At 53.5% G+C, this 24,201-nt stretch overlaps 8 protein-coding genes across 8 annotated transcripts; 5 read left to right on the forward strand and 3 right to left on the reverse strand.

Moving 5' to 3' along the window:
* The first annotated feature begins 56 nt into the window (after window positions 1-56).
* NCU07852 (mitochondrial 54S ribosomal protein YmL23) lies at window positions 57-1,695 on the forward strand. The gene is made up of 2 exons (XM_958020.2): window positions 57-405; window positions 550-1,695. Exons 1-2 carry the CDS (start codon window positions 385-387, stop codon window positions 1,078-1,080), a joined length of 552 nt encoding a protein of 183 aa, XP_963113.1. The 5' UTR covers window positions 57-384; the 3' UTR covers window positions 1,081-1,695.
* Window positions 1,586-3,429, reverse strand: NCU07853 (uricase). Its single transcript, XM_958021.3, has 2 exons — window positions 2,109-3,429; window positions 1,586-2,024 (listed from the first exon to the last, which is right to left on the reverse strand). The coding sequence occupies exons 1-2, from the start codon at window positions 2,887-2,889 to the stop codon at window positions 1,918-1,920; spliced, it is 888 nt and encodes a 295-aa protein (XP_963114.1). The 5' UTR covers window positions 2,890-3,429; the 3' UTR covers window positions 1,586-1,917.
* A 1,744-nt stretch (window positions 3,430-5,173) lies between these two features.
* Window positions 5,174-11,038, forward strand: NCU07854 (cytosolic regulator Pianissimo). The gene is made up of 2 exons (XM_958022.2): window positions 5,174-6,612; window positions 6,669-11,038. The coding sequence occupies exons 1-2, from the start codon at window positions 5,666-5,668 to the stop codon at window positions 10,363-10,365; spliced, it is 4,644 nt and encodes a 1,547-aa protein (XP_963115.2). The 5' UTR covers window positions 5,174-5,665; the 3' UTR covers window positions 10,366-11,038.
* Window positions 11,039-11,554: 516 nt separating this feature from the next.
* On the reverse strand, window positions 11,555-15,462 carry NCU07855 (hypothetical protein). The gene is made up of 2 exons (XM_958023.3): window positions 15,117-15,462; window positions 11,555-14,671 (listed from the first exon to the last, which is right to left on the reverse strand). The coding sequence occupies exon 2, from the start codon at window positions 14,634-14,636 to the stop codon at window positions 12,969-12,971; it is 1,668 nt and encodes a 555-aa protein (XP_963116.2). The 5' UTR covers window positions 14,637-14,671; window positions 15,117-15,462; the 3' UTR covers window positions 11,555-12,968.
* Window positions 15,463-16,280: 818 nt separating this feature from the next.
* On the forward strand, window positions 16,281-17,928 carry NCU07856 (hypothetical protein). The gene is made up of 4 exons (XM_958024.2): window positions 16,281-16,851; window positions 16,924-16,987; window positions 17,077-17,679; window positions 17,761-17,928. The coding sequence occupies exons 1-3, from the start codon at window positions 16,753-16,755 to the stop codon at window positions 17,301-17,303; spliced, it is 390 nt and encodes a 129-aa protein (XP_963117.2). The 5' UTR covers window positions 16,281-16,752; the 3' UTR covers window positions 17,304-17,679; window positions 17,761-17,928.
* Window positions 17,760-19,485, forward strand: NCU07857 (60S ribosomal protein L34). Its single transcript, XM_958025.3, has 3 exons — window positions 17,760-18,217; window positions 18,314-18,437; window positions 18,806-19,485. The coding sequence occupies exons 1-3, from the start codon at window positions 18,180-18,182 to the stop codon at window positions 18,995-18,997; spliced, it is 354 nt and encodes a 117-aa protein (XP_963118.1). The 5' UTR covers window positions 17,760-18,179; the 3' UTR covers window positions 18,998-19,485.
* Window positions 19,486-19,679: 194 nt separating this feature from the next.
* On the forward strand, window positions 19,680-21,069 carry NCU07858 (DUF498 domain-containing protein). Its single transcript, XM_958026.2, has 2 exons — window positions 19,680-20,352; window positions 20,556-21,069. The coding sequence occupies exons 1-2, from the start codon at window positions 19,740-19,742 to the stop codon at window positions 20,747-20,749; spliced, it is 807 nt and encodes a 268-aa protein (XP_963119.2). The 5' UTR covers window positions 19,680-19,739; the 3' UTR covers window positions 20,750-21,069.
* Window positions 21,070-21,394: 325 nt separating this feature from the next.
* On the reverse strand, window positions 21,395-24,100 carry NCU07859 (cyclopropane-fatty-acyl-phospholipid synthase). The gene is made up of 4 exons (XM_958027.3): window positions 23,601-24,100; window positions 23,006-23,492; window positions 22,181-22,932; window positions 21,395-22,121 (listed from the first exon to the last, which is right to left on the reverse strand). The coding sequence occupies exons 1-4, from the start codon at window positions 23,718-23,720 to the stop codon at window positions 21,903-21,905; spliced, it is 1,578 nt and encodes a 525-aa protein (XP_963120.1). The 5' UTR covers window positions 23,721-24,100; the 3' UTR covers window positions 21,395-21,902.
* Between the last annotated feature and the right edge of the window lie 101 nt (window positions 24,101-24,201).

Here is a 24,201-nt window from a genome sequence, read left to right on the forward strand (position 1 = left end):
CCAGCGGGCCGTCGTGCCCCAATCGTACGTGGAAATTTTCCGGCAAGAAAAGTGATTGCAGCTTTTGGGCTTGGCAGGCTCTGCTGCTGCCCTTCTGCAGGAGCTCCATTCTGCTTCCCGTGATACCGGACCACATTTGATACCCGTTCGCCGCGACAAGCCCCGGACTTTCTCGCGCCTGCCGAACCCGCCGTCTCGAACACTCCGGAGCCCGCCCGATCCCGTGTCATTCAATTGACCCGGACGATAACACATAGAGGTTCACTTACCACCAGTCGATGAGGGACTCGTTCCCACTGGTTTTCATACCTGCCTTCTCCACCTTAATCCTCTCTTGAACACCATAGTATACGACCTACATCACCACCGCGCAACACCGTCAACATGTCGCAAACAGTCGGAGCTGTAAGTTTCTTCCTGTTCGGACACAACTGTCCCATAATTTCGTCGTGTTTCTTACAATTTTGGCACTTGCTCGCCCTCCCGCCACCACCACCACCACCTCCACCACCCGTCACTAACCACCGCCGTCTTGCGACGAACGTGTAGACCCGACTAGCCTACTCCCGTGTCTGGCACCACATCTCCGCCGTCACCCCTCACCCCACCCTCTCGACCATCAAGGCTCCTTCCGAGGCCATCACTCCCCCTTCTCTCGGTCGCCTCGCCTCGCGCATTGCCACCATCCTGATGGGCAAGCACAAGCCGATCTGGGATCCCTCCACCGACTGCGGCGACTACGTCGTGGTGACCAACTGCGCGGGTTTGTACACGACGGGCCACAAGAAGTGGCGCAAGACGTACTACCGCCACAACACCCGGCCCGGTTCGCTACAGGCCATCACCATGGATGCGCTGATGGAGAAGCACGGCGGCGCCGAGGTGCTGCGCAAGGCCGTCAGCGGCATGCTTCCCAAGAACAGGCTGCGCGACAAGAGACTGGCGAGGCTCAAGGCGTTTGAGGGTGATGCGCACCCGTACAAGGAGAACTTGGTGCGATTTGGCGGTAAGGTGGTGGGCGCTCCAGGTTGGGAGGAGGCTGTCAAGGCTATCCGGGAGGCGGACATGGAGAGGTTATGAGCGACCATGGCTTTGAGGTGTGAAGGTCTGGTTGAAGGCGCTGGAGCTGGCTATCTACTCATGGAAGAGTGTCAGAGAAACGGGAGAGAAAGAGATGTAGGGACGAATCTACATCGAGCCGTTACGAACCATCTAGCCGACGAAGACTGAGAACTCTGTCAACTGTGAGGAAGATTGTGTGGACAACCACCTCGTTGGGGCGAGAAATCTCTCTCGTGTGTTCTTGTGTCTGTTACAGCCCACTTGGCCGTGTGATTCACGGGCAATGCCGCCAGTGTCAGTCTGTATATTACATGGGAAGCCGGTTCATGAGCCCAGCGCGCAACGGACAGTGTACGAACTTGGGTTAGAAAAAGGGGGCCTCTCATTGTACAAATATATCACTCAACAAGATACCATGATTACGACTCATGAGAGCTGTTTAGACTCATTGATTGTTTGATCTGATAAGCGATGAGCAGATCCTCATGTCCAACACGCTGAAGGCCCGCGAAGGCAAAAAGTCAGCCTCACCGATTTCACGGCATATTTTTTCACTTGGTAATTCGAGAGTGCAGCTAGCAGTGCTTTTCGGATGCTTGCTTGTTCATAATAGGAAGTTTATTTGATTACCCCTGAAAATTAGCGCCAGTCAAGATGTCCATAGCCTCCGTCTCATGATGATCCGTTGCATCAAGGTATCATCATCTTTCCACCTTCAAAACGTACGCCTGCCCGCCAACCAACCCCTCGGAACGTGAGGGGGAATGCAAAAAAAAAGAAGAAAAAAAAATGGTGATATCATAAAAGAAAGCCAAAGAAACATGTGTGACGTTTTAAAAACAAAGTTCAACAGTCTTACGAGCGAGAGACCTCGCATTTGATGAGACCGTTGGGACCAGACTGGGGAGCGTACACCTCGGCGTCCTTGCCGGTGTTCTGGAGGCCCTTGTGCCAACTGAGATCTGTTTTTTTTTTTTGGGTGTTAGTGTAAATTTATCTGGACCTATTTTTTTTTTTTTTGGTGGATTTGCGAAAGGGGTACTCACCAACTTCAAAGTAGTGCTTGTTGGGTAGCGAATAGTTGGTCTTCTCCGTCTCGGGTACCGCATCCAAGATCTGCTCGCACATCTTGTACATAGTGTTCTGTACCGACGCCGACTCGTCTTCCGCAAATGTCTTGAGCGTGATGTTGCGGGCAGCCTCCCACGCAGCGTCGAAGCGTTCAACACCGTCCTGAACGGCCGCCAGGTTGGCACACTTCTTCCAAGTCCATCCGGCATCCACGTCGGTGGAGAGAATGCGGTCCCACGTCTCCTTGAGAGTGGTGAACTCGTCACGGACGAAGCCGTGAAAGGCGGATCCAGTGCTCTTGAGCACCTGGAGGCCGACGATGCCGCTCTTGATGGTGATGCCGTCCCGAGTGACAGTGGCCTCGACGTTGCGAGTCTCCTGGCCGTCGCGCAGGAAGCTGTGGGGGTGGGGCTGGCCGTCAATGACCATGCGCGTCCAGCGGTGGACGGTCACGTCAATGTGGGCGGCGCTGATGTGGGCATACTTGTCGAGAAAGTGTTGGCCTAGGATACTGGCGTACAGCTCGGGAGGGTTGACAGGGTGCTCCTTGGCCTTGATGTAGATGGTGTTCTTGATGGAGTCGGTAGCGACAATAACGCTGTTATCGGCCTGGGTGTACGAGGTGTCGATCTCGCCCTCGAGAAGGCAGCAGACGGTCATCTCGGTGACCGACTGCTGGCCAGTCTTCTCGTCCTTGTGGACCTTGTAGACGCGGACATTGTCCTTGCCATAGCGGGCAGCAGAAAGGCGGGCCATCGTGTCGTTGATCGTGGTATTTTTTATGGCTTATGTTGAAGCTTGTAGACTGGAGAGGGGACCACGGCTCGGAGTTGATAAGAACGGTGCGGGGATGATGAGATCCGGGAATGAAAACGAAGGTGGACGCTTTGGATATGCAATGACGAGGAGCTGTGAGAGGAATTTGGGGCAAACAAGTCTGGCAAGCAAACCTAGCTTGAGCTTATGCGGCGATGTGGATATCGTCTGTAGCTGAAGAGTAGCTGGATGTAGAGAAATGGGACAGAGAACGAGGAGAAGAAATCTTCACTTGAGACTGGGTTGAGGACAGGAGCTTTGAAGAATTATATACCAACTTGGAAGCTTCATCTGTCTACAAGTGTCATCGCAGACAGGCGACTTCCTTCCCCCTTCCCACCACCTCCTACCTCATCGCCCCCCTTGACCGAGCGTTCCATGTGGTAACGCAGCTTGGGAACGGTGAATAACGTCCGATAACGAACTGGTTACGAGGACATATCGGAATGCGCCTTGGAGCGCAGCAGAGCACCAGGACAGTGGCGCGGCGGGTGCGCGGCCTTCCGCCCCGTGCCCCATGTCCGGGAAGACAAAGACGTTCCCGCGGCGGTTCCTGGTGGCCCATCCACATCCAGATGTGTTGGTTTGACGGTAAGGAACGGTTAGCTTGCCCTCCTGTCTGTGGGGAAATCAAGTAACGTCGAGCTCCTCAGATGGGGTGGACCCTCCGGAGTCCGCCGAATGCCACGGGATTTGCATCCCAGAAGGCCCGCTGACGGCCCCTACGAGCCTACCTCTACGGCCGCAGGAGCACGTTTGTTCCTGTTTGGACCCTTCTCTGCGCGCCCAGGGCCGTTTGCCGTTGTCATCAGGTGCTGGATTTTAGAAGGCAGATTTGCTCTGGCTTTTAGCCTTCGGTTTCTTTTGTGGTCCTCTTGCCGTGTCACCAACGGCCACAGCTCTTGTCGGTTCATACCATGAGATTACGTCCTTTTGCTCGCAACTGGATCTCAAGGTACACCCATGGAGATTGTCCAAATGTCGTTCAACAATGTTTGCATCAACTCGATAACGAGAGGGGGTTGCACGGCGTTGAAAGTCTGCGGGGTCGGACCGCCGCAACGCCACAGACGGAGACTCGATTGGCATCGTACGACGGCATGGCCCGAGCGCTATGTTTCCCGTCGCCGTCAGCAGCAGCATCATCATACTATATTTATCGGCATATTGATGGTTCTTATCAGAGCCTTATTACTTACACTATGTCTAAGACCTGATCCTTTGGATGCGATATTTTGTCAGTCCTCTGCCAGAATCATGGGATCCTATGGTAGTCAATGGTTCACAGTTGTTTGGTACTAGAGGCTGGTTAACAAAGCCATCGATATCCAGACCATTCAAGAAAGAGGGCGGGTACATGGAGTTTGGATTTCACTAAAGGCTTACCATGTACTCTGTTTCAGGTGACCTTGACCAATAGCTGGAAGATTGGAATATCAGGTCACGGTTTGAGGTCTTGCTCATATCAAATTTGGATCAGCTGCCAAGGATCGACTGTAACTTCACTATAAGGTCCATCATTTCCCTTGGATAATAGATACCTCTAGGTATCTTCACCTTCCCTATGTATTGACCGGAGCTCTTACTTTCTGAAACTTCCCAAGCTTGATGACCCGTTTTCAGACGTCGGATTTCTGTTTGTTCATGAGTGGATGGACGCAGCTTGAGCACTTCCGTCTCCTCTGTGTTTTTTCAAGAGAAGGTATCCTCATCCGAGAGGGCAAGCGCCCACATAACCCTGAGACCATGTGATGAAAGAACAGCAATGCTTTGGACTTTCAGACACCAAAGCCAGAACATAGCACGAGGTATGGTCAGGGGCGTGGAAAATCCTAGCAAGACATAGCCAGCAGGTATACATATGAAAGTCCGTCCAGCACATTGTAATGGACTGAGAAAAAGCACATGAGGGCTGGAAGAAGCCATGGCGTAAAATACCCCTTTTGGGGTGACAGTCTAGCCAGGGCAGCCAGGACCTGTCAGGGTTATAGGCGTGGAAACTGGGCTTGAGGTGGGGGCTCAATTGTTAAGTGGGATCCATCTCCAGGTCCACGGCAGTGCACCGACCAGTACCTATGTATGCCCTGACCGAACATCCAGGACATCGATCCACCCTATTGCAATGACGGCGGTACCCCCGTTGTGATTGTGCGAGAGTGCAGTGCAGTGTAGACCACAGTCAGGATACAGCCGCATTACACTATCATATTCCGAAAGGTACCACTTTGGCTACCTGCGTGCGAATACCTAACAGCCATCACATCAATCCAACCCCTCAAGGGTGACGAACGGCTTTACTAAACGACGCCAGCACATCCCGACGACGGGAGGCGCATGCGACCCCGCTCATCTATCGCGTCCCTCTAGTACCTTTGAAGTTCAGTTGGCAATTTGGGAGTAGCAACATCTGCAATTGTCCGCCAGCATGATAGACGCGGAATAACAGACTGATAGCCCAACATAACCCGCGGAGACCGAGACAAGAAGACCTCATCTGACTACGAGAGCGACAAGACGAAACACCAGCCTCTCCGGCCGGCGCCCAGGTGGTAACCAAACCACAACTCCTGTTCCCCTCGACAACGCCGCCGGGAATCGATGCGCAACAGGACACACAGGGCTCCCCCTCGACTGGCGAATCCGAGTCTGAAAATCCAAATCGAATGCCTGTGACGATAGCGAGCCCGGAAGCGGAAGCGTCCTGCGTGGAGGACAAATGGCTGGGCCATCCACCATGTTGAACGCATCAGCAAACCCCCAGAACGCCAGATCCTACTCGTCGCAACAGCCCGGAACCTCGCAGACTTCCCGAGTGAGCTTCGATCGCGATGGCGTGCAACCCCCGGGTCCCGCCCAGCCCCAGAATGGCGGTCGGAACCTCGCCGCGTCCGCCGTGAGCTTTGCCCCGCGCGGTACCGCTCTCAACCCGTCGCCCATGCCAGGCAGCTTCAGTTCGGACCTGCGGAGCCAGCTGAACCTCACCCGTACTGGCTCTCGCCCCGAAATGTATGCCCTCGAGAAGCTGGACGAGAATGTGGGCGACACGCATGACCAACCCCTGTCGCAGTTACGGGAGGAGTTGAACCGCGAGATGAAGATCAAGGAGGGGAGCGAGAACATGTTGGAGGCTCTGAATACCAAAAAGCCAAAGCAAGCGAAAGAACAGCGAGCGAGGATCGAGGCCGAGCTAAACTCCTCCACTCAAAAGATCAAGGAATTGCGTCGCAAGATCACGGCTGCCCAAACCACCAAAGCAACACCGACGACTCCCGTCAGGTCCAGAACCACTGCCTTTCTTCAGGACTCGAATGGTATGCGCTCCCCGCCGAGTGCTTCAAGGAGCGGCGCCGGTTCTGATTTTGACGAGCCGACCGAGTCTCCCACGTACGCCCTTACCGAGCTCCTACAGGCCCTCGAGGTCGACGGCATGACACCGGACTACTATGTTTCGAGGGCAAACAGTCTAGTTGATCTCTTCAAGCGTCATCCAACTCTCAAATACGACTTGGTGTGGTCCATTTTTGGCCTTCGCATGCAGGTCATGCTGATGAGCGAAAGTCGCGAAGTCGTTGCTGCAGGCTACAGGATGATACGATACGCCATTTCTGATATCACGTCTCTCAGGAGAATCCGTGCCCTGAATACGGATTACCTGGTTACATGGTGCGTTCACTTTTGCCAGTGTCCATCTCAGTCGAAGACTAACCAAATCATACCAGGTCCTTGATCAAAGACCGCAAATCGGACGTCGAGCGTGAGCAGGCTCTCAAGTTTGTTCGCGCCTTTCTCGATGTCAAAGACGGCGTCAAGGAGATCTCGAGAGCAGTCGTCCGAACCATCGCCGCGATAGCTGAGGAGCCTGATGAGCGGCTACGGCCAATCTGCATAGAGACTCTGGCCGAGATTCTAATACGCGATCCTGCCCTGCTCATATCTGCTGGAGGACTGGCGCCACTGCGTGACGCCTTAGCTGACGGATCATACAAGGCCTCGGAGAGTTTGACAAGTGCTTTCCTTTACCTCCTGGATGCGCCACAACGACGCAAATACCTTTGCGCCGGTAACGAGTTGGAAATCCTATTCACCGCGTTCACCGACGACCTCTCAACCAACGAGCGCATTCTCAAGCAGAACTCTAGGGCTGTGGCATCGGCACTCAAGACATGGTCTGGGCTGATGACTTTGTCCATGTACAACTTTCGTGCGATCAAGTCCATGATTCACAGCATGGTCGTGAACACAGGACCAATACGAGAGACCATCCTCGATCTCCTCTACTCGTTGTTCCGTATCAAGTCCCCGGCGTGGGCTACCTCTTTTCTGGCCGGTAGGCGACTCACCACTTATGGTAGAGTTACGAATCTCAGGTCTACGTCCACCAAAGGATCACATGGCGACTTTGATGATGATGGTGGCGAACAGGATTTTGCTGAGCACTATACCGCACTATTGCTGGCCATCTTCGTCAAGTCTGGCGTGGTACAAGGCCTCCTAAGGCTGACCCAAGAACTTGACAATCCGCCTGTCAAGCGGAAGGCAACCCTGCTTATAGGAGAGGTTCTCAAACTCGCAAGCCGCCTTCTCCCACCGTCTGTGAGTAGCAGTCTGCAGATGCTGCCAGAACTGTTCAGCGCTGCCGCCAATCTTAAAGACGAGAAACATTTTATTGCTTCTGGAGTAGTATACCAAATAAGCAGCGTCAGCAAGACGCTCTACAGATCATCGCCAACAACCTTCACCCCTTCGGTGGTACCATCGAGCAACTCTTTGGATCTGGGGATACTGGATGACCATCCCAAAAGCAACTCCGCCATCACATTTGATGATGCGACATTCCGACAGCTACTTGTTGATTCACACGTCCTAAGCAGCTCTAATTATGCCAAATGGAATTGGGACATAATATTGAGGGTAATCGAAGGGCCCCTGACAAGTGGAAAGCGGCTCGAAGAGGCCATAAAAGCATCCAAATTCATAAAGCGTATCATGAGTTTCTACCGCCCGTTCAAATACCGGTTCTCGGAGGTCAAGAGCACAAGAAACACGCAAAAGTACGTCAGAGTGGGATGCTCTCTCATGCATACTCTGTTACAAAGCCCCGAGGGCTGCAAATATCTCTCGGATAACAAACTTCTCAGGCAGATTGCTGAATGTCTGGCACAATGTGACCCAACAAGCGGGTTGACAGCACAATATCCAATGTTTGCTCGGGATCGTCTCACAGATACTTTGTGCGGAGGTTACTTTCCCATGCTTGGTATCCTTACCGGGGACCAGAAGGGCATTCAGATGCTCGATAGGTGGCGTATCTTCAACATGATGTATCGCATTGTTGACCTGAAACAACGGCCCGACATCATCAAGCTGATGCTTGCAAATTTCGACTACTCTCTACATGGCCACCCACGAGTGCTCCTTTCCAAGGCTCTAACGGCTGGGACGAAGGACATCCGGATCGACGCCACAAATGCCTTGCGCAAGTATGCCACGCGGCCAAGGATATCAACGCAGGGCCAGGAACCAAGTGACTCCAAATGGGCCATTCAGCTCCTGGTAACCCAGCTGTATGACCCAGACATTGAAGTCTGTGCCACGGCTGTGAAAATTCTTGAGAAGGCCTGTAACACCAAGAACAATCTCGAGTACATCGTCGAGTGTCGACCAGCGTTAGATCATCTAGGAGAGATAGGGGCTCCCCTTCTGTTGCGCTTTCTGTCGACCTCGATCGGCTACCACTATCTTGACGGCCTAGACTACATCAGCAACGAAATGGATGACTGGTTCCTTGGCCGCAACGATTCATACGTCAGCGTCATTGAGGCAAGCCTTGCCCGTTCCTTCCTAGAACACCAAGACGACCATACCAACCGCATCAGTGTCTTCGATGACGAGCAAGAAATCGAGGCGGACAGTCACGTTCCTCCACATTTCTACCGCGAGCTCACCCGAACACAAGAAGGTTGCAAGCTTCTGAGGGAAAAGGGACACTTTGACGAGTTCGCGGCAACAATCCGCGAGTACGGTATGCAGTCAGATGATCCAGAGATGATCGTCAAAGTCAAGGGCTGTCTATGGGCGGTAGGCAATGTTGGTTCCATGGAGCTCGGCGCGCCATTCCTGGAGTCCTGCGACGTCGTAGAACAGATTGTTCATATTGCCCAAAACCACGAGGTGATGAGTCTTCGTGGCACGGCATTTTTTGTCCTCGGTCTCATCTCGCGTTCCGTCCACGGCCTAGAAATCCTCCTCGAGAACGGATGGGACGCCAACACCAATGTTCTCGGTAACTCACTAGGCTTCTGTATCCCCTCCGACCTCTCCAAACTCTTTTCTCTTAAACCGTGGCAGTACATCCCCGTAACGGCCATCCAGCTGCCCGACAGTCAAAAGACCGAGACCACCAAGCTTCCCGCCATCCCCTCTCGCCCGCGCTCACAGAGCTTAATCAACGCTATCAAGGAAGAAGAGGAGGAGAAGCAAAAGGCGGCGGCAGCAGCGACGCAAATGAGCTCCAAACCCGACAACAGCACTGCTACCCAGTCAGGAGGCAACCCACCGCCGGCCGAAGATTTGGCTCCCAGGAATGAACTCGATCCGGACCCGACGAACCAGCGCATCCTCGAGCTCATCATCGACCTGGCCAACATGGTCCTCTACCGCCGCTCGCGCGCTGAGCTTCTGCAGATCAAAGCGACCAAGAAGGCTGCTGGCTTCAACCAGCCGCAGCTCTTCAGGAAGGTCATGAGTCTGCTCGAGTGCCACCACTACCGCCTGCAAGACCGGAGCATGATTGTCGGGTTATTCGATAAGTCTGTGATGCGAGTAGTCATCTTCGAGGAAGGTCAGACAACAAGCGGGGAGAGCGAGATGGAAATGGACATGGAAGAGGACGAGGACGGTGACGAAGACGAGGATTATGGTGATGCGACCATGTCGGCCACAGGGATGAATTCCGTGAGGGAGGAGGTCGAAGAAGACGAAGTCCAACTCCGAGACGGGCGGCGACAAGAGAGTTCCGATGACATTAGGATGGGGATGAGTGAAGACGAGGACGAAGATGAAGAGGAGGAGGAGGAAAATGACGATGATGAGGATAAATCATCCCCTCCCGCCCTCAAAGAGCGAGACCTCCACCGTCGCGGTGGTCAGCACGGTCATCTCCACCATGGCGGGCTGGAAGAAGCAAGAAGGAGGTATGCCATGAATCCGCCACCACGTGGTGTCGTCGGTGTACAGCAGGTTGGCGGAATCAGCGGTGGCGGCGGCGCTGTTGTTGGAAGCTTTGGGAGCTCGGGAGGTGGCTCAGGCTCGGTCTCAGGCTCGGTGGACGAGCAACAGAGGACAGAACGACAAAGGAGTATAAGTGACCCGGCGGACTTAGAGAGGCATTCCATGATCAGAGGGCCGTTTAGGTAGCGTGGCGGCTGTAAGGCGGTGATCGCGGTGGGTGGATGCTTTTTTGTTCCAGAGTTGGTGTCGTTTTTTTCAGGATATATAACCCTTCGGCGGTCGCGTGAGCATTGGAAGGAGGTCGGTCGGTCGGTCGGTCGGTCGGTCGGGCTGGACTGGGCAGGCAGGCAGGCAGTCAGGCGTAGAGGATATGCAATATTCTCAACGTCTTCCTTATCACGCTGGTGTTCATCTTGGCTCTCTATATACAAAGCTAGCTAGATGAACGATATACAGAAGAAATTGGGGGCATGTGAGCGGATGAGGTGTCAGCGGCCGGTCGGTCGGTCGCTTGGTTGGTTGGTGTTTGTAGAGCGGATGGAGCATATATGGATGGGGTTCCTACACTACATAGCGAAGCTGTGATCTGGTGTTTTCTAATCTGGATTTTGTCTTCTCTCTTGCATCATGATGAATTCATTCTGAGTGCGACATTAGTGGCGTTCTTGTTTTTTTTCTCGTTGCGATGGGCTGGTCGGTGAGTTGATTTTCTTCTGCTATGTATGCGTATGTGGGCGAGGCAATATGGCTTTTTGCAGGATGGACATCTAGAATAAAGTTGGTATGACAGACTCGACATCATTCTGTTTTAGTTTTTCATGTTCAGATAGAGAATAGAACAAGCTTCGTCGAGCGTGGGCGTGTTGGTGGCCTTCTTATGGTAGTTGTTGCATGTTTTCTGACTTGTTCAACGGTCCGGTGATTTTCTGGGTTGGGTTTACAGCATGAGGCAGGTCAGATTGGTGAAGTGAAGGGCACGCAGTCTCACGGGCTTCGCACCTTGAGCCCCCTGAGTTTGACATCCCCTCAGTCACACAAGTCGAAATCCGGATCACCGCTACAACTCTTCAAGACATGATGGTAAGCATCGCGTTTCTCTGGCATGAGCTCGCACTGTTTACTGTCTCTCGTCATCCCACACGGTACTAATTAAAGAGACGGGACCCTGAGATTTCTCGAAACAAAGTGATTTTCTCTCTTTCTAATCGCACACTGCCGAGCTAGATGACCTAAGCTGACTAAGGTATCAATGGGAGGAGGATTATAGCGGTAGTGTTGGTTGGTGGTTGATAGTTAGAGTACAGAGGAGAAAGTAGGAAGAATTAAGAGGGGTTTGCCCTTCTTTTGCCAAAGCCAAAGCTTTGTGCAAGATCAGAAGAGATAAAGCGGTTCCAGAACTGATCAGGTTTCCCAGGTCTTCTTCCCAAACACAAGGTTGCGGATGCTGGCTTGCGTGCGTGCGTGTATGTTGTGTCAGATTACACTGTACATTGTTGTTGTATGTTGTTTCCCCTTCTCCTCTTCACATTGATTGGTGTGCTCTCCCTCTCCTCTTCTATCCTCTCTCCTCTCTACCTTTCCCAAGTCCTCCTTTGAACATCCTCGCCTCTTAGATATCGCCATAGCTCGGTTTGAATCCGGCGCTTTGGTTGTTTCCCTCCTCTTCCTGCTCCCCGTTTCGGTCCATGTCCGCGTCTCCTTGCCTTTTCTTAGCAAAGAAGGGTCATGACATGAGCTAGGAAGAGTTGTTGCAAAGTACCGATCCTCCAAAAAAGCCAGATGATGATAACTGAATATAAGACAGACAGCAAACTGCGTGACAACAACCTCATTCAAACGTGCCTTCACCACTTGATAATCCCCATTCACCCAAATATCGCCCCCTGTTCTACCCCTTTCCCACAACACCCCAAGCCGGTATCTGTTCTCCTGGTAGAGAGCTAAAAAGGACAAAAAGCCCATTTGGGCCGTGATATGACGTATAACAGGCCATATAGCAGCAGACAGGATCAACTCAAACCCGCTGTAGCCCGCACCCGGTACGCCAAGTATGATGTTAGGCCATTAACCTACACTTTTGATGCGAGTAAGAAAACATAAATGCATAATAATAAAAATGACTGGGAAGACCATTCACTTCCCGCGTGTACGTTGTTGCAAAGAATCCCTATACCTGACAGGTTCGGGCGAGGCAATTGGGGAGAAAAAAAAGCAAAAAAAAGAAAAAATACAAAAATAGGTAGACCGTTAGGTATTCGAGGACAGAAGCCAAAAAAAAAACCGTATTCCATTTTGACCTCCCTGCACCCACACCAGCCTAACAGCCGCACTCTCCAACCTCCCTTTATGACGCCGATTGTGTAGTACGTGATAGCCGTGTTATGCCAATGTAAAATGTGAATCCTGTCGCTCTGGTACTGACAGAGTGCGAGCAAACGGCAGAATAGCAAGGGTGATGAGACATGAAGAGAAGGGAAATCGTAAAAGACATGATGAGTGCTCAAACCCTCTAATAAGGGGAGCTCGATCATAACAGTCATTTTTAACCACTCTTTCAGTTCTACAAAAGAACAAAGGGTGTGAAGCGTGTATCGTCATCATCACTCCTCGTTATCGCTCTGGGCTGCAAATGGATTGGCCTACGATCGGCGTTCTTCTTGCTGTTGTCGCGGCTCTTCGTTCTTGCCGGTCGGTTGTGATGGCGTACTGTGTCGGGCTCGAGGAGGCGGGTTGCCTGGGGTGACCGACTGAGGACCGGCGTGCGTCTGATGTGATGACGGTCCTTCGCACTACGTAGAAACCATCATTTGATTCATAGCCAGGCGGCCTGTGTCGTCGTCCATCATGGGCAGGCCGTCCATCGGGTTGCCGCGCTGCTCCATGGCGTTCATTCGAGCTTCCATACTGTTCAACCGAGTGTCAACAATGTGGCCGCCGCTCATACCACCGTTCGTCATGGGCCCATTACCAAGATTTCCGCCTCCCATATTAGCCGTAGGCATGCTCGGGGTGCCCATCGAGGGCACGCCGTTGCCTCCAAGCATCGATGGGCGGCCACTTTCTATCGCGTCAAGCCGCTTCTCCATGTTGTCGATTCGCGCCAGAATGGTAGAGACATTGGCCTCTAGCCTCTGAAAGCTCGTAGTCTGATCGTGCTGCAACCGGTCAATTTTGTTGGTGATGCTGCGGATGCTTTGTGCGATGGGGGTGTTTTCCTGTCCTGGCACAGCGGCGGGTATACGCGGCTCATGATTGTGACGAGCCTCCTGAACTGCAAATCGCCACTGGTTACCGAGATTGACTTCACAAACCGCCTTCGCGCGCCAGGGGCAGTCAACCTTGCGAGTGCTGGGGTTGCGCTTCTTCGCGGTGCTGCTGTACTTGACGCCGCCGCGGTCACAAACGAGGTCGTAACGCGTCGGTTTTCCCTCGCGGTAGTTGCTGGCACGCAGCTTGACAACTCCGTAACCCTGATCCTTGGCAACCTTTTGAACCGAGGCCAGCAAATCCTCAAAGGTGCGATAGATACCCTCGGGTGGCGGGGCCAACGCGGGCGCGGGTGAAGGGGGCGGCATTGTGGACTGCGCGGTCGAGTTCGCCACGGGTTGCGTCCACCCGGACAGGTTGTTGTAGCCGGCGCTGGAGGTGGCCACGGTGACAGGGGAAGGGGATGAGTCGTTGGGAGCGGAGTGGTTGGGGTACGTGTTGAAATTGACGCGATCCGTAGTACTCGACGGGGCAACAGACGTACGCTGCTGCTGCTGCTGTTGCTGCTGTTGGGCCTGTTGGGCCTGCTGCTGCTGCTGTACCTGTTGTTGTTGCTGCTGCTGCTGCTGTTGCTGTTGCTGTGCGTGGTGCTGAAGCTGGAGCTGCTGATGCTGGGAACGCTGCTGATGGTGTTGCTGATGGCTGGCACCGTTATCGCCGGTCAGGTTGCTGAGCGAGGTGAGGCCGGAGTTGTCGGGCTGGGGGGCGGGAGCGAGAGACGACGAAGGCGGATCAGCGTACTGTTGGTGTTGAGGAGCGTTGTAGCCGTTCATCAAGCCGTCAGGGTCGGCCGGGACCTGGTGGGATCTGGTGTCAAGCTGTTGCGATGCAAAGGTGGGAGGTTGAGCAGACACCGTGTCGGGGTGGGCGCGCACGGCCTGCGGATGCTGGTGCTGGTGCTGGTGCTGCACCTGGACCTGCTGGTGATGGGCTTGGTGTGGGTGAGCACCGGGGTGTGGCTGCTGGACCTGGTGGGTTTGGTGGGCGTGCTGCGAGTGCTGAGGGACACCGTGCTGCACAGTGTGCTGGTGCTGGCTCTGGACGGGGTGCTGGCCCCAACCTTGGCTCACCGGGACTACTCCAGGGCCCTGTGCGGCAGCAGCAGCGCTGGCACCATTTCCGGCGTCAGGGACGCGGGTCGTGCGAGAGGGGCGCTTGCGCGAGCGTTGTGGCTGGGCGTGGGCTTCCATTGGCGACAGACAGACAGCAGCGACGGGCGGGCTGTCTTTTTGTCCAGCACGAGAAGACGAAAAGAAAGTAAGCAGGACGGCTGGTATAGAGGTACGGCACAGACTATGCGTGACGGGGGGGACGCGAGAGCGAGGGACTGCCGTGGATCTCCGTACAGGTTGTACGCACTGGAACGGAACAGGAAGCAGAGCGCGCGGGCGGGCAGATGGAAAGGACAAGCTGCTGCCGTGGTGCTGCTACTGCTGCTGCTGCTGCTGCTGAGTGGTCTGGTGGTGGTGCTAGGTGCAGTGAGATGAGAGCAATGGAAAGGTTGTTGGTGCTGTCTGTGGTGACCAAGCCAGGCCAGTCGCAGCCAGTGGAGGGATACTGTGTGCAGTTGGGGTCGTGCTTGGTGCTTGGGGGGACAGGTCCGTGGTAGGCGAGTGGGCGGGCAGGTGGGATGAGCGACAGGTAAAAGTAGTACTGTGTGTAGCACTCACAGTGGGCAGACTTGGACGATTCCTTGGTTGCGAGACTTCTTAGTTGCAAGACAAGTTGAACTTGGTCGAGACCTAGAGGCAAGGTATGACTTGAGCGAACTGAAGCCAGAACCACTACTTGCAAAGATAGACCGCAGCCCGTCTCTTTCTTGGATGCGTCGTCGAGTGCCTCGATTCGATGCCGGGGCCTTTTTGCCTTGCTGGAGATCAACGTCGTGCACTCGGATGAAGGTCGTTCCGTCTCGGACGCTTTTAACGGCCTAGACTTAGCTGTCTGTTTGTGAACCACGCCCCGGTAATGTCTGAAAATTTGATGAGCAAAGTTTGATTGAGAAGAAGGTGGCTTGCCCTCGCTCCTCTTTCCCATGGAAGTTTCCCTCCGGTTATTTGCTAGCACAACAAGGCAATTCCGCGAAAAATTCATCCATATGAGCTTGGGCCACCTCTGGGATGGGATCCCACGCAGTGAGAAGGAACGTTCCCGTACCAACCTATTGCCCGCCCTCCACCACACACGCACTCCTGCCAAACCCACAGCGCGCGCACCCTCTTGGCCTTTTGGCCCCCCCGGCAAGCCCAGCCAAATGCATCCAAGCCGGATCACTAGCTCGCTCCAGGCGCAAGGAAAACAAAGCCTGGGCCCGCACACCGGGGCCTTGGTGCTTTGTACCTGTAGAGGTACCTTTCCCATCTCAACCTAAATGTCCACCTCTTGCCAGAGACACCCGTTCGTCACCACCCGACAACCGACACACCCCCTTCCCTTTTCCAAGCTCGGCCCTTCCCTCTGTCTTGCGCTTCCCGCACCGACTCTCCAAAAGGGTACGCCCCTCTTCCGTCTACACTATCGATCCATCAGCCACGACTTTGCACCAATCCAGAGCTCTGGACATCACACCGCATCCCTCCCTTTTCTTTGTTTCTTCTCGCTTTCTCCGTCCGGCCAGACCCCCCCCCCCTCTCTTCCCACGCAGCACGCGATTCAATCATTCAACGACAGCTGCTCGTGAATTGCCTAGGTACCTAGAAGTAGTACCGCTACACGGGGCGCCTACGCAGTACGCTACACTATCCTACCTTGCGCACCAGGCCGTAGCCCCCGAGACCACCTCAGCCAAGCCGCGTGCCTTTCCTGGTGATTCCGCATCCATTCTCCTTCCTTGCTCAACACCCTGGTCCCTGTCGAGGTTCCCGTTTCCTGGTCGAGCTGACGTTCAACAACCGTCCCGCCTGGCGATAACAACGACTGGTTCAAGGGCCTGATATCCATTCCCACCATCGCTCGGGACCGACTGCGACTTGTCAATCTCTGCCCCACCTGACATATCCCGTCCGTATCGGTGACTGCTGTCTCCGTTATTAGCTTCGCAGCCCCCCTCCAACTGCGCCTGGGCTGTGAGAGTTGGCCTCGGAGTGTCGTTGCGGTGCCCTGTGATTCAACAGAGGACCGGATGCGGAACTGGATCGCCATTGCATTTGGCATTCCATGTTGTTTCGCCGTCTTCCCCCTCTGGATTATCACGCCTGCTGTCACGCTGTGCTTCGCTACGCGTTCTAGAACCTTGCGGTCCGAGCTGCTTGCACCCCCAAGGACCCGTCGCTGTGCCAGCACAGGAGCGCATCCTCGATAGCCGCCATGGCAAACAACCACACGCAAACGCCCAAAGATGCTAGTTTCCAGGAAGAGGAGCGTCTCGAGGATGCGCTCGACTACCTGAACGAGCTGCACGTGCAGGCAAGTCAGAGACATACCGGTTATCGTCCCCTCCATGGATCCTATTCTAACTCGCCATCTTTGGGCCAACAGCTTCAGCGTCTTCGGTCTGCCATACCGCGCATGTTTCACCCCATGGCCGTGAAGTCATCCACACGTAAGTGCTATCTTCCGCCCGATGGGCAAACACATCCGGACACCCATAGCCCTATCCGGGGCATTTCGCATAGCTAACATTGTCACTAGCCCAGAATACATTCGCCGCATTTTCGGATGCGGTGCAAGACACGGGGAAGGAAATTCGCCAGTTCAAAGACACTATGTTAAGCAGCGAGAGCGAAAAGGTCTTCAACATGGCCAACGAAAGCCGGCGAGCAAATCCCATGGGAATCAAGCCATGGAGAGCTAGGGACGATCCCGAATGGACGACGAGAAAGAGGAGAAAGCTGGACAACGGGCTCAAGCAGTCTTGACGAAGAACGATGGACCACGACACCAGCATATACATGCTTTTTGACTCATAAATTTTCCTTGATAAGGGCTGGGATTGGCTTCTGGAGTATGGGATTGGCGCCGGGAGTTAGGGTCGGTTTGGGAAGACATGATTGCGATTCTAGTGGGCTGCTCTGGTAATACCCAACGAGTTATCAAGTAACAGCATAAAGGGATTTCTGGGCGCACAGTTCTTGCATGGGAATAGTTGGCTGCGTTCATATCACCTGGAAGGATGCAGTGAAAACTGAAGCGGTCTGAGAAGCAAAGTTACGATTGCGATTGGTCGTTATCTCACATGTCGATCGAGGCAAACATTTGCTAGTCACTAATAAACGGAGGGGAGGATGCGAAGTGGTACGTTCTTACATTGGTGTGCAAAGAAAACTGGCATGGCTGACGTTGATAATGCGGTAATGCTGGCTGATGCCAAGACAGATTTAGTAGAGCCAGCGCTGTCGTTGAAGGTTCACATTCACAAACTATCGATTCCTCGTTGTCACCATGTCTTGCAACAAAGGGGTGACGTGACAGCTGGTGCGTGCTCAAGTTGATAGTTGAAGGTGGACAGTGCACCCTGGCAGCTGGCTTCGTTCGTTTTAAGCGGCCTTTAGCCTTGTCCGGTGCTCATCCACAAAATGGCTGAGAGCTAGAGCACCAGCCACATCATTACTTAAGCAGGATTAGCCAACTTTCGCGGACGGCACTGGGCGGCAGCACCGCGCACTGGGGCTGGGTGGGGCTTGCGCTGGGCGCCCGCACAGAAATTTCCTAACCACCAATCTTCAAAATTCATCCACTTCGCAGTCGTGAGCGATAGTTTTGCAGCATCGAAACTCGACAGCAACACCGCAGCAATGGCGTCTTCTCGTGTCACCTACCGCCGCCGCAACCCGTGAGTTTTGATCCTTTTTCACATTCCCATGAGGAGAATTGCTGGGAAAAGGGAGAACACGATGGGCTAACTTTTTGCCTTTTCTTCACGCAACAGCTACAACACCACGTCTAACAAGACGCGGATTGTTAAGACCCCTGGCGGTCAGCTGCGTGTTCTGCACATCAAGAAGCGCGGTACTGCTCCCAAGTGCGGTGACTGCGGCATCAAGCTCCCTGGTGTAAGTTATCACACTTTTTGGCGATTTCGCGAAGCAGACAAACTGGAGAGATGAGGTGGGGGGAGTACCGGACGGCCAAACGATTCGACCGACTCGCGCGAAGAACGAACCACGTCCCAACGACCAGATCACGGAAGATTTACAAACTTGGGAGGACTGAGAGCAAATACGATGCCCGGCAATGGTGGGGGATGGAGAGGACCGTGACGGCGACGACTATAGCGAGAACGGCGGAGACGAGATTGTGACCGACAACGTGGCCCGGCCCCCCCCCAGCATGACAGATCTTGAAGGAGGAATTATGGATTACCGCAACGACTGCGACGCGCCGAAACACATATGCTGACGGAGCCTTTGCTATCACACAGGTCCCTGCCCTCCGCCCCCGCGAGTACGCTCAGCTCTCCAAGCCCAAGAAGACTGTCCAGCGTGCCTACGGTGGTTCCCGCTGCGGCAACTGCGTCCGCGACCGTGTCGTCCGTGCTTTCCTCATTGAGGAGCAGAAGATCGTCAAGAAGGTCCTCAAGGAGCAGAGCCAGGCCGAGAAGTCCAAGAAGTAAACAAGTTAAATTGTCAGCTTTCTTTGGGTCTTTGTCTTGGGGGAAATCAACAAATATGGTTGCGCAAGGTTGACGGTCTCATTGCTTCGGTGTTCAATTGGGAAAAGGGGGCTGCACAGCATTGCGATGCCATAACACAGCAACACAATACAGCCGGGGACTTATCGGTTGTCTCTTGTTCTCTTAGGGCTGCTTTCTCACCCGGAATGAGGTTCCATCAATGAAACTGGACTTCAAGCCGTGCTCACACCGACCGAACCGAACCTGGGCAATGCTGCTGGGAGGAGATGAACAGCCGCCTAGGCGTTGCCCTGCCTCTGCTATATCTCTATATATCTAGATTTGGCTTAGGATTTGGAGGGCGTCCAGGCGTCCGTGGATGACTGCAAGACGATGAACCGCAAGACACTCAATACGACCGCCAAAAATTTGTGCAGCAATATCTGGTTTACGTGATAATGATAATACCCCAGTTTAAGTGCTTGTTTTCCATTAATGTTCACTTGTTCCTCAGTCGCGTTGTGCTGCTCGATTAGAGACTTTCCCCTTCAGTCTGTGTCATCTGAAAAGGGGGTTAGTTTGGGCATGCACAACCCAATCTTTGGCTAGCGAGAATATGACGTCGAGGTCTCATCGATTTCTTATTTTCAATCCCCAGTTATGAACACCTCACCTTCTCAAAACATCAACCTTACATATTCCACCACTCATCACCCTCCGCAAAAACGTATATGCCAACGCGATGACATTTTCAATCAATTCCATGCGCTCAACAGTCCTCCGCTATGCTGTTCAGCGCACAACAGCGTTGACTCTTTCCACCCCGCGTGTCTCAATCTCCCGCCCAATTTCATTCTCACCCTCACTTCTCATCATCACCACCACCACCACCACCAACCACAACGATGCCGCCACCACCCTCTTTCCACCCGGCTTCAGACGCTTCACCACCACCCCTCAAGCCGCGAAACAGACGAAACAAAAACTAGCCCACAACAATGAACCCGTTCCCGATTCTCCTCCCACCACCGACTTTGGCGAGATGGACATGCTAGGCCAGACACCCGTCCCGTCCACGGCTATAGACGAGTGCTTCCATGATGGGTTTGCGCTGAACAGTGGGGTGCAAGTGACGGGGGGTAGTGGGGTGTTGTTGGTGGGTGGTGAGGCATTTGAGTGGAGGCCTTGGGTGCCGGTTGTTGCTGGTACCGGTACTGGTACTGGTACTGAGGGGGAGAAGATGGGAAAGGCGGCAGTACCACCAAAAAGAAGAAAGCTTGTGAATGAAAAGGGCCAGTGGGATGTGTCGAGTGAAGAGCAGTGGGGGTTTCTGGGAAGATTGTGGCCTCGGCCAGGTACGTCTCATTCTTTTTTCTCATTCTGTTTTTTTTTTTTTTTCTTTCTTTTCTTCTTTCTTTTGTCGTATCCTCTCTCTCTCTCTCTCCCCCAATGACAGTGGATCTATGGTTACCTACAGTACCGCAAGGAATAAGGAACAACAACAGAACAGAACTAAAAACATTAACTCCTACCCAATGGGAAAAACAAAAAAAAACAGACCTCCTGATCCTCGGCGTCGGTCCCTCCCTCCGTCCCCTCTCACCTGCTACTAGAGCCATGATCAACAGCATGGGCATCCGCGTCGAAGTGCTGGACACGAGAAATGCGGCATCGCAGTACAACTTGCTAGCGACGGAGAGGGGAGTGGATCAGGTTGCTGCTGCGTTGGTGCCGCTTGGTTGGAGGGAGTAAGTCTAGGCTGTGGGTATGAGTGAGATCTGGGCAAGAAGGATGGGGGGGGGAGTAAATGGTTATGAGGATTCATGAGGGGGTGGGGGAAGAGGGCGAAGTTTGTATATGTATGTGGAAGTGACATTCGACTCATGATGATTGGCTGGCTGGCGGCGATGATAACAGGACTCGGTGTCCATTAGGATTCGAGGCAGAAAAGACATAGAGCACCATATGCTGGGGAGGATATGGTTCTGGTGGTTTAACAGAACAAAATGAGACAGACCAGAACAGAACAGGACTCGATATCGTAGGGAGATAATATACAAGGTAGAGGAACAGGTTAGATGAACTACAGTTGGCCGAGTATAGAAGAGTGTGGGGTGTATGATGTTATTTATGTATTTTGCTGGGCAAATTCGCTCCTCTGTCATCATCTTTTGGCCTCTACGAGTTACTAGCGAGTTGTTCTCTGAGTCTTTGTAAATTGTTTGTTTGGTCCTCCGTGGATGCCGGACTTTACCTCCTTGCTCCGAACCAGGGGGGTATTTCGACATATGTTATGGCTAGGACAACGAGATCAAGGAGATAGGCAGGGGCACCGCTCAACTCGAATTTAGAATTGCATCCACTTCCGTTGAGGTTTATTGACATCTGGTTCAGCCATTCGAATATAAGGAAAGCTCCTAGTAATGATCTAGAAAGCTCAACGGACTCTGAGCATTTGATACATAATGGTACACTATATAACATCACTTATAAGCCACGTTGACGACAGCTTCCAAGATCGCTCTGTACATAGGTCTATTCGCGGCAAAACTGCTACTCAAACATGTGATTGTGCAAGGCTATGCTCGCCTCCTTCAACCATATTCCTACATAGACCACCTTGTGTGGCCAGTGCATATCATTCTTTTTTGTTTTGTCTAATCCCACACGGTCATGTCAGACATATATCAGTCTACATAACGGAATTTTCCCGGTATGCCGTGACTTATCCGAGGGTACAAGTTCTTTTCCACACGACCTGATCTCTTTGATAGATCTAGAGCATATGCGAGAACCTAACCTTCATTTCGCGCTCATTCATATCATGGCCAAGATCCTAGCTTGGCCAGTGGATAGCATTGAAAACGCCATGAACATTCGATCCATCTGTCGTCCTTTGCCGCTTCTAGTTGGCAGGGACAGTGGGGAACTCGACGGCGTTAGCCTGGGCCCAAGACTCGAGGTTGGCGCGGGTGTTCTTGAGAGCGCCGAGCAAACCCTGCTGGGTGTGAATGGCCTCGGCTCTGTGGACAGAGTTGAGGTTCTTGACCAGAGTCATCTGGTAGCAAGTGGCAGATCCCTGGCGAGCGATGATGGTAGAGTAGGCAAGGAAGAACTCCCAGATCTGAAGGATCGTGTTAGTCGTGAACACTTGACAATACGACGAATGAATATTAAACTTACGCGGAACCATCTCTTGCCGTACTTGGCAACAACCTTCTCACGGTTGGCCATCCAGTTACGGTACCACCTCCAGAGAGTAGCAGAGTAGTGGACACCAATGGTATCAACAGCGCGAACCTCAAAACCAGCCTTCTCGAACTGATCAATGTACCAGCCGAGAGGAGTAGAAGCGTCAGCACCCGGGAAAATGTGCTTGTTCATGAACAGACCCCAGATCAAATCCTCGTACTGCCAGCTCTTACGGAGACCGGCGAGCTGGAAGACGGCAATACCATCATCATCGAGCATGTTGTAGACCTGCTTCATGAATCCCTTGAAGTGACGGACACCGACGTGCTCAGCCATCTCGAGACAGGTGATCTTGTTGTACTTGCCCTCGGGAACGGGGATATCACGGTAGTCCATGCACAGAATCTTGCTCTGCTCCTCGGGAATGCCAGCGTTGCGGAGAGCCTTGTTACCCCAGGCGGTCTGGTTACGGCCGAGAGTGATACCGGTAGCCTTGACACCATAGTTGACACTGGCGAAGCGGGCGAGGGTACCCCAGCCGCAGCCGATATCGAGCAGTCTCTCGCCCTCCTTGAGGTCAGCCTTCTCGCAAACAATGGCAAGCTTGTTATCCTGGAGCTCCTCGAGGGTCTCCTCCTTGTTGGGGTCCGAGATGACGCCAGAGGTGTAGATCATACGGGGGCCAAGGAACCAGGAGTAGAAGTCATCACCGCGGTCATAGTGGTCGCGAACCTGCTCCTCATCTGGTGGCGCCAGCTTGTTAGCACAGTGTTCAAGACATGGCTTGGGCAGCAACGGAAGAAGGCGGAGACATACCCTGGGAACGAGTGTGCATGAGAACCTCGGGGATCATGCCAGTAACGAAGAACTTGATCAGGCCATAAGTGAAGCGGAAGCTGGCCCAGTCGTGGCGGTACTCCATGACGTCGAGAGCATCGCCGTTGAAGTCAACCTCCTCGTTGAAGTACATCTCGTGGAAGGTCTCCATGGGGATCTTGTTCTTGCCGCTGTACTTGAGCTTGTCCTCGGGGTTCTTGAAGGTGAGGTAGTGCTCCACCGGGCGACCGGGGAACTTGGCCTTTTCATTCTTGCGCGGGGAGAACATGGAATGGGCCACCCAGAAGCCGGCAAGCAGGGGGACAGTGGTGAAGAGGGCAAAGAAGAGGGTGGTCTTCAAGCCACCGCCGACCTTCCATGAGAAGTAGTAGGGGACACCGAAGAGGATGCTGAAGAGCGCAAGGTTGGAGAAGCTCTCGGTACCGGCAGCATCGGCGGGCAGCGGGGCATTCTTGATGGCCGGGAACTAGCACAGGAAACGGAGTGTTAGCGAAGCTCTACCGGACGCGTTGTTGAAGCGCGTCTTTCCAACACAGCAAGAGAGAGAGAGAGAGAGAGAGAGAGAGAGACATACAGTGGTGGTGCGAACACCACACTCCTCCTTGGGCTTTTCGGTGTTGGAGGGGGGCTGCGCGGGAGTCTCGACGAAGGTGTACGCGGGACTCGCGCCGCTGACGCTATGCGACTCCGACATGATGACAGAAGCTCGCCGCAGAGCAATGCGGTACGGACTCTGTGTGGTTGTGGGTGTAAAGAGAGGTGGTGTGTACTTTGGGATCAGGAAGATTCCAAGTAGTACATGGAGAGAAAAAGAAAAAAAAGAAAGAAAAAAAAAAACAAGACTGAGGAGAGAAGAGGAGGGGGTGGTTCGTTTTGAGGACACTACTACGTGACAGGTCTCCAGCAAAAGATGGGATGAACTTGGAGCTAGTGCCCGGTTATGCCAGTGTGTCCCGTCCCATGTCCCAAATCCCAATCCCGGGCAGCTTCTGAAGCCGCCGCCGCTCTGTGTGTGTGTGGCCTGTGGTCTCAACCCAAGTGGAATGAGTAAACCACAACTTCCACTTCCTCAGCAACTGGACGGTCTTAGCCCCGCCCCAGTTGATAGTAGTACCCGACTCTCACGCGTTCTCACTGGAGGTGCGCCTGGCTGGACCCCTAGGTCTCGCTGCGAG

Source organism: Neurospora crassa, linkage group III (genome assembly GCF_000182925.2).
Source record: "Neurospora crassa OR74A linkage group III, whole genome shotgun sequence".
NCBI lineage: Eukaryota > Fungi > Ascomycota > Sordariomycetes > Sordariales > Sordariaceae > Neurospora > Neurospora crassa.

What these genes read in the sequence shown, in the direction of transcription:
- NCU07852 (XM_958020.2), top strand. Translation starts at nt 385, where the DNA reads ATGTCGCAAACAGTCGGAGCT. An exon ending in TGTCGCAAACAGTCGGAGCT is followed by an intron (nt 406 to 549) that starts GTAAGTTTCTTC and finishes ACGAACGTGTAG; the next exon opens with ACCCGACTAGCCTACTCCCG.
- NCU07853 (XM_958021.3), bottom strand. Translation starts at nt 2,889, where the DNA reads ATGGCCCGCCTTTCTGCTGCCCGCTATGGCAAGGACAATGTCCGCGTC. An exon ending in CAAGCACTACTTTGAAGTTG is followed by an intron (nt 2,025 to 2,108) that starts GTGAGTACCCCT and finishes AAAAAAAAACAG; the next exon opens with ATCTCAGTTGGCACAAGGGC.
- NCU07854 (XM_958022.2), top strand. Translation starts at nt 5,666, where the DNA reads ATGGCTGGGCCATCCACCATGTTGAACGCATCAGCAAACCCCCAGAAC. An exon ending in ACGGATTACCTGGTTACATG is followed by an intron (nt 6,613 to 6,668) that starts GTGCGTTCACTT and finishes AAATCATACCAG; the next exon opens with GTCCTTGATCAAAGACCGCA.
- NCU07855 (XM_958023.3), bottom strand. Translation starts at nt 14,636, where the DNA reads ATGGAAGCCCACGCCCAGCCACAACGCTCGCGCAAGCGCCCCTCTCGC.
- NCU07856 (XM_958024.2), top strand. Translation starts at nt 16,753, where the DNA reads ATGGCAAACAACCACACGCAAACGCCCAAAGATGCTAGTTTCCAGGAA. An exon ending in TGAACGAGCTGCACGTGCAG is followed by an intron (nt 16,852 to 16,923) that starts GCAAGTCAGAGA and finishes TTGGGCCAACAG; the next exon opens with CTTCAGCGTCTTCGGTCTGC. An exon ending in GGCCGTGAAGTCATCCACAC is followed by an intron (nt 16,988 to 17,076) that starts GTAAGTGCTATC and finishes CATTGTCACTAG; the next exon opens with CCCAGAATACATTCGCCGCA.
- NCU07857 (XM_958025.3), top strand. Translation starts at nt 18,180, where the DNA reads ATGGCGTCTTCTCGTGTCACCTACCGCCGCCGCAACCC. An exon ending in ACCTACCGCCGCCGCAACCC is followed by an intron (nt 18,218 to 18,313) that starts GTGAGTTTTGAT and finishes TTCACGCAACAG; the next exon opens with CTACAACACCACGTCTAACA. An exon ending in GCGGCATCAAGCTCCCTGGT is followed by an intron (nt 18,438 to 18,805) that starts GTAAGTTATCAC and finishes GCTATCACACAG; the next exon opens with GTCCCTGCCCTCCGCCCCCG.
- NCU07858 (XM_958026.2), top strand. Translation starts at nt 19,740, where the DNA reads ATGACATTTTCAATCAATTCCATGCGCTCAACAGTCCTCCGCTATGCT. An exon ending in AAGATTGTGGCCTCGGCCAG is followed by an intron (nt 20,353 to 20,555) that starts GTACGTCTCATT and finishes AAAAAAAAACAG; the next exon opens with ACCTCCTGATCCTCGGCGTC.
- NCU07859 (XM_958027.3), bottom strand. Translation starts at nt 23,720, where the DNA reads ATGTCGGAGTCGCATAGCGTCAGCGGCGCGAGTCCCGCGTACACCTTC. An exon ending in GTGGTGTTCGCACCACCACT is followed by an intron (nt 23,493 to 23,600) that starts GTATGTCTCTCT and finishes TTCCTGTGCTAG; the next exon opens with TTCCCGGCCATCAAGAATGC. An exon ending in ACGGCAAGAGATGGTTCCGC is followed by an intron (nt 22,122 to 22,180) that starts GTAAGTTTAATA and finishes ACGATCCTTCAG; the next exon opens with ATCTGGGAGTTCTTCCTTGC.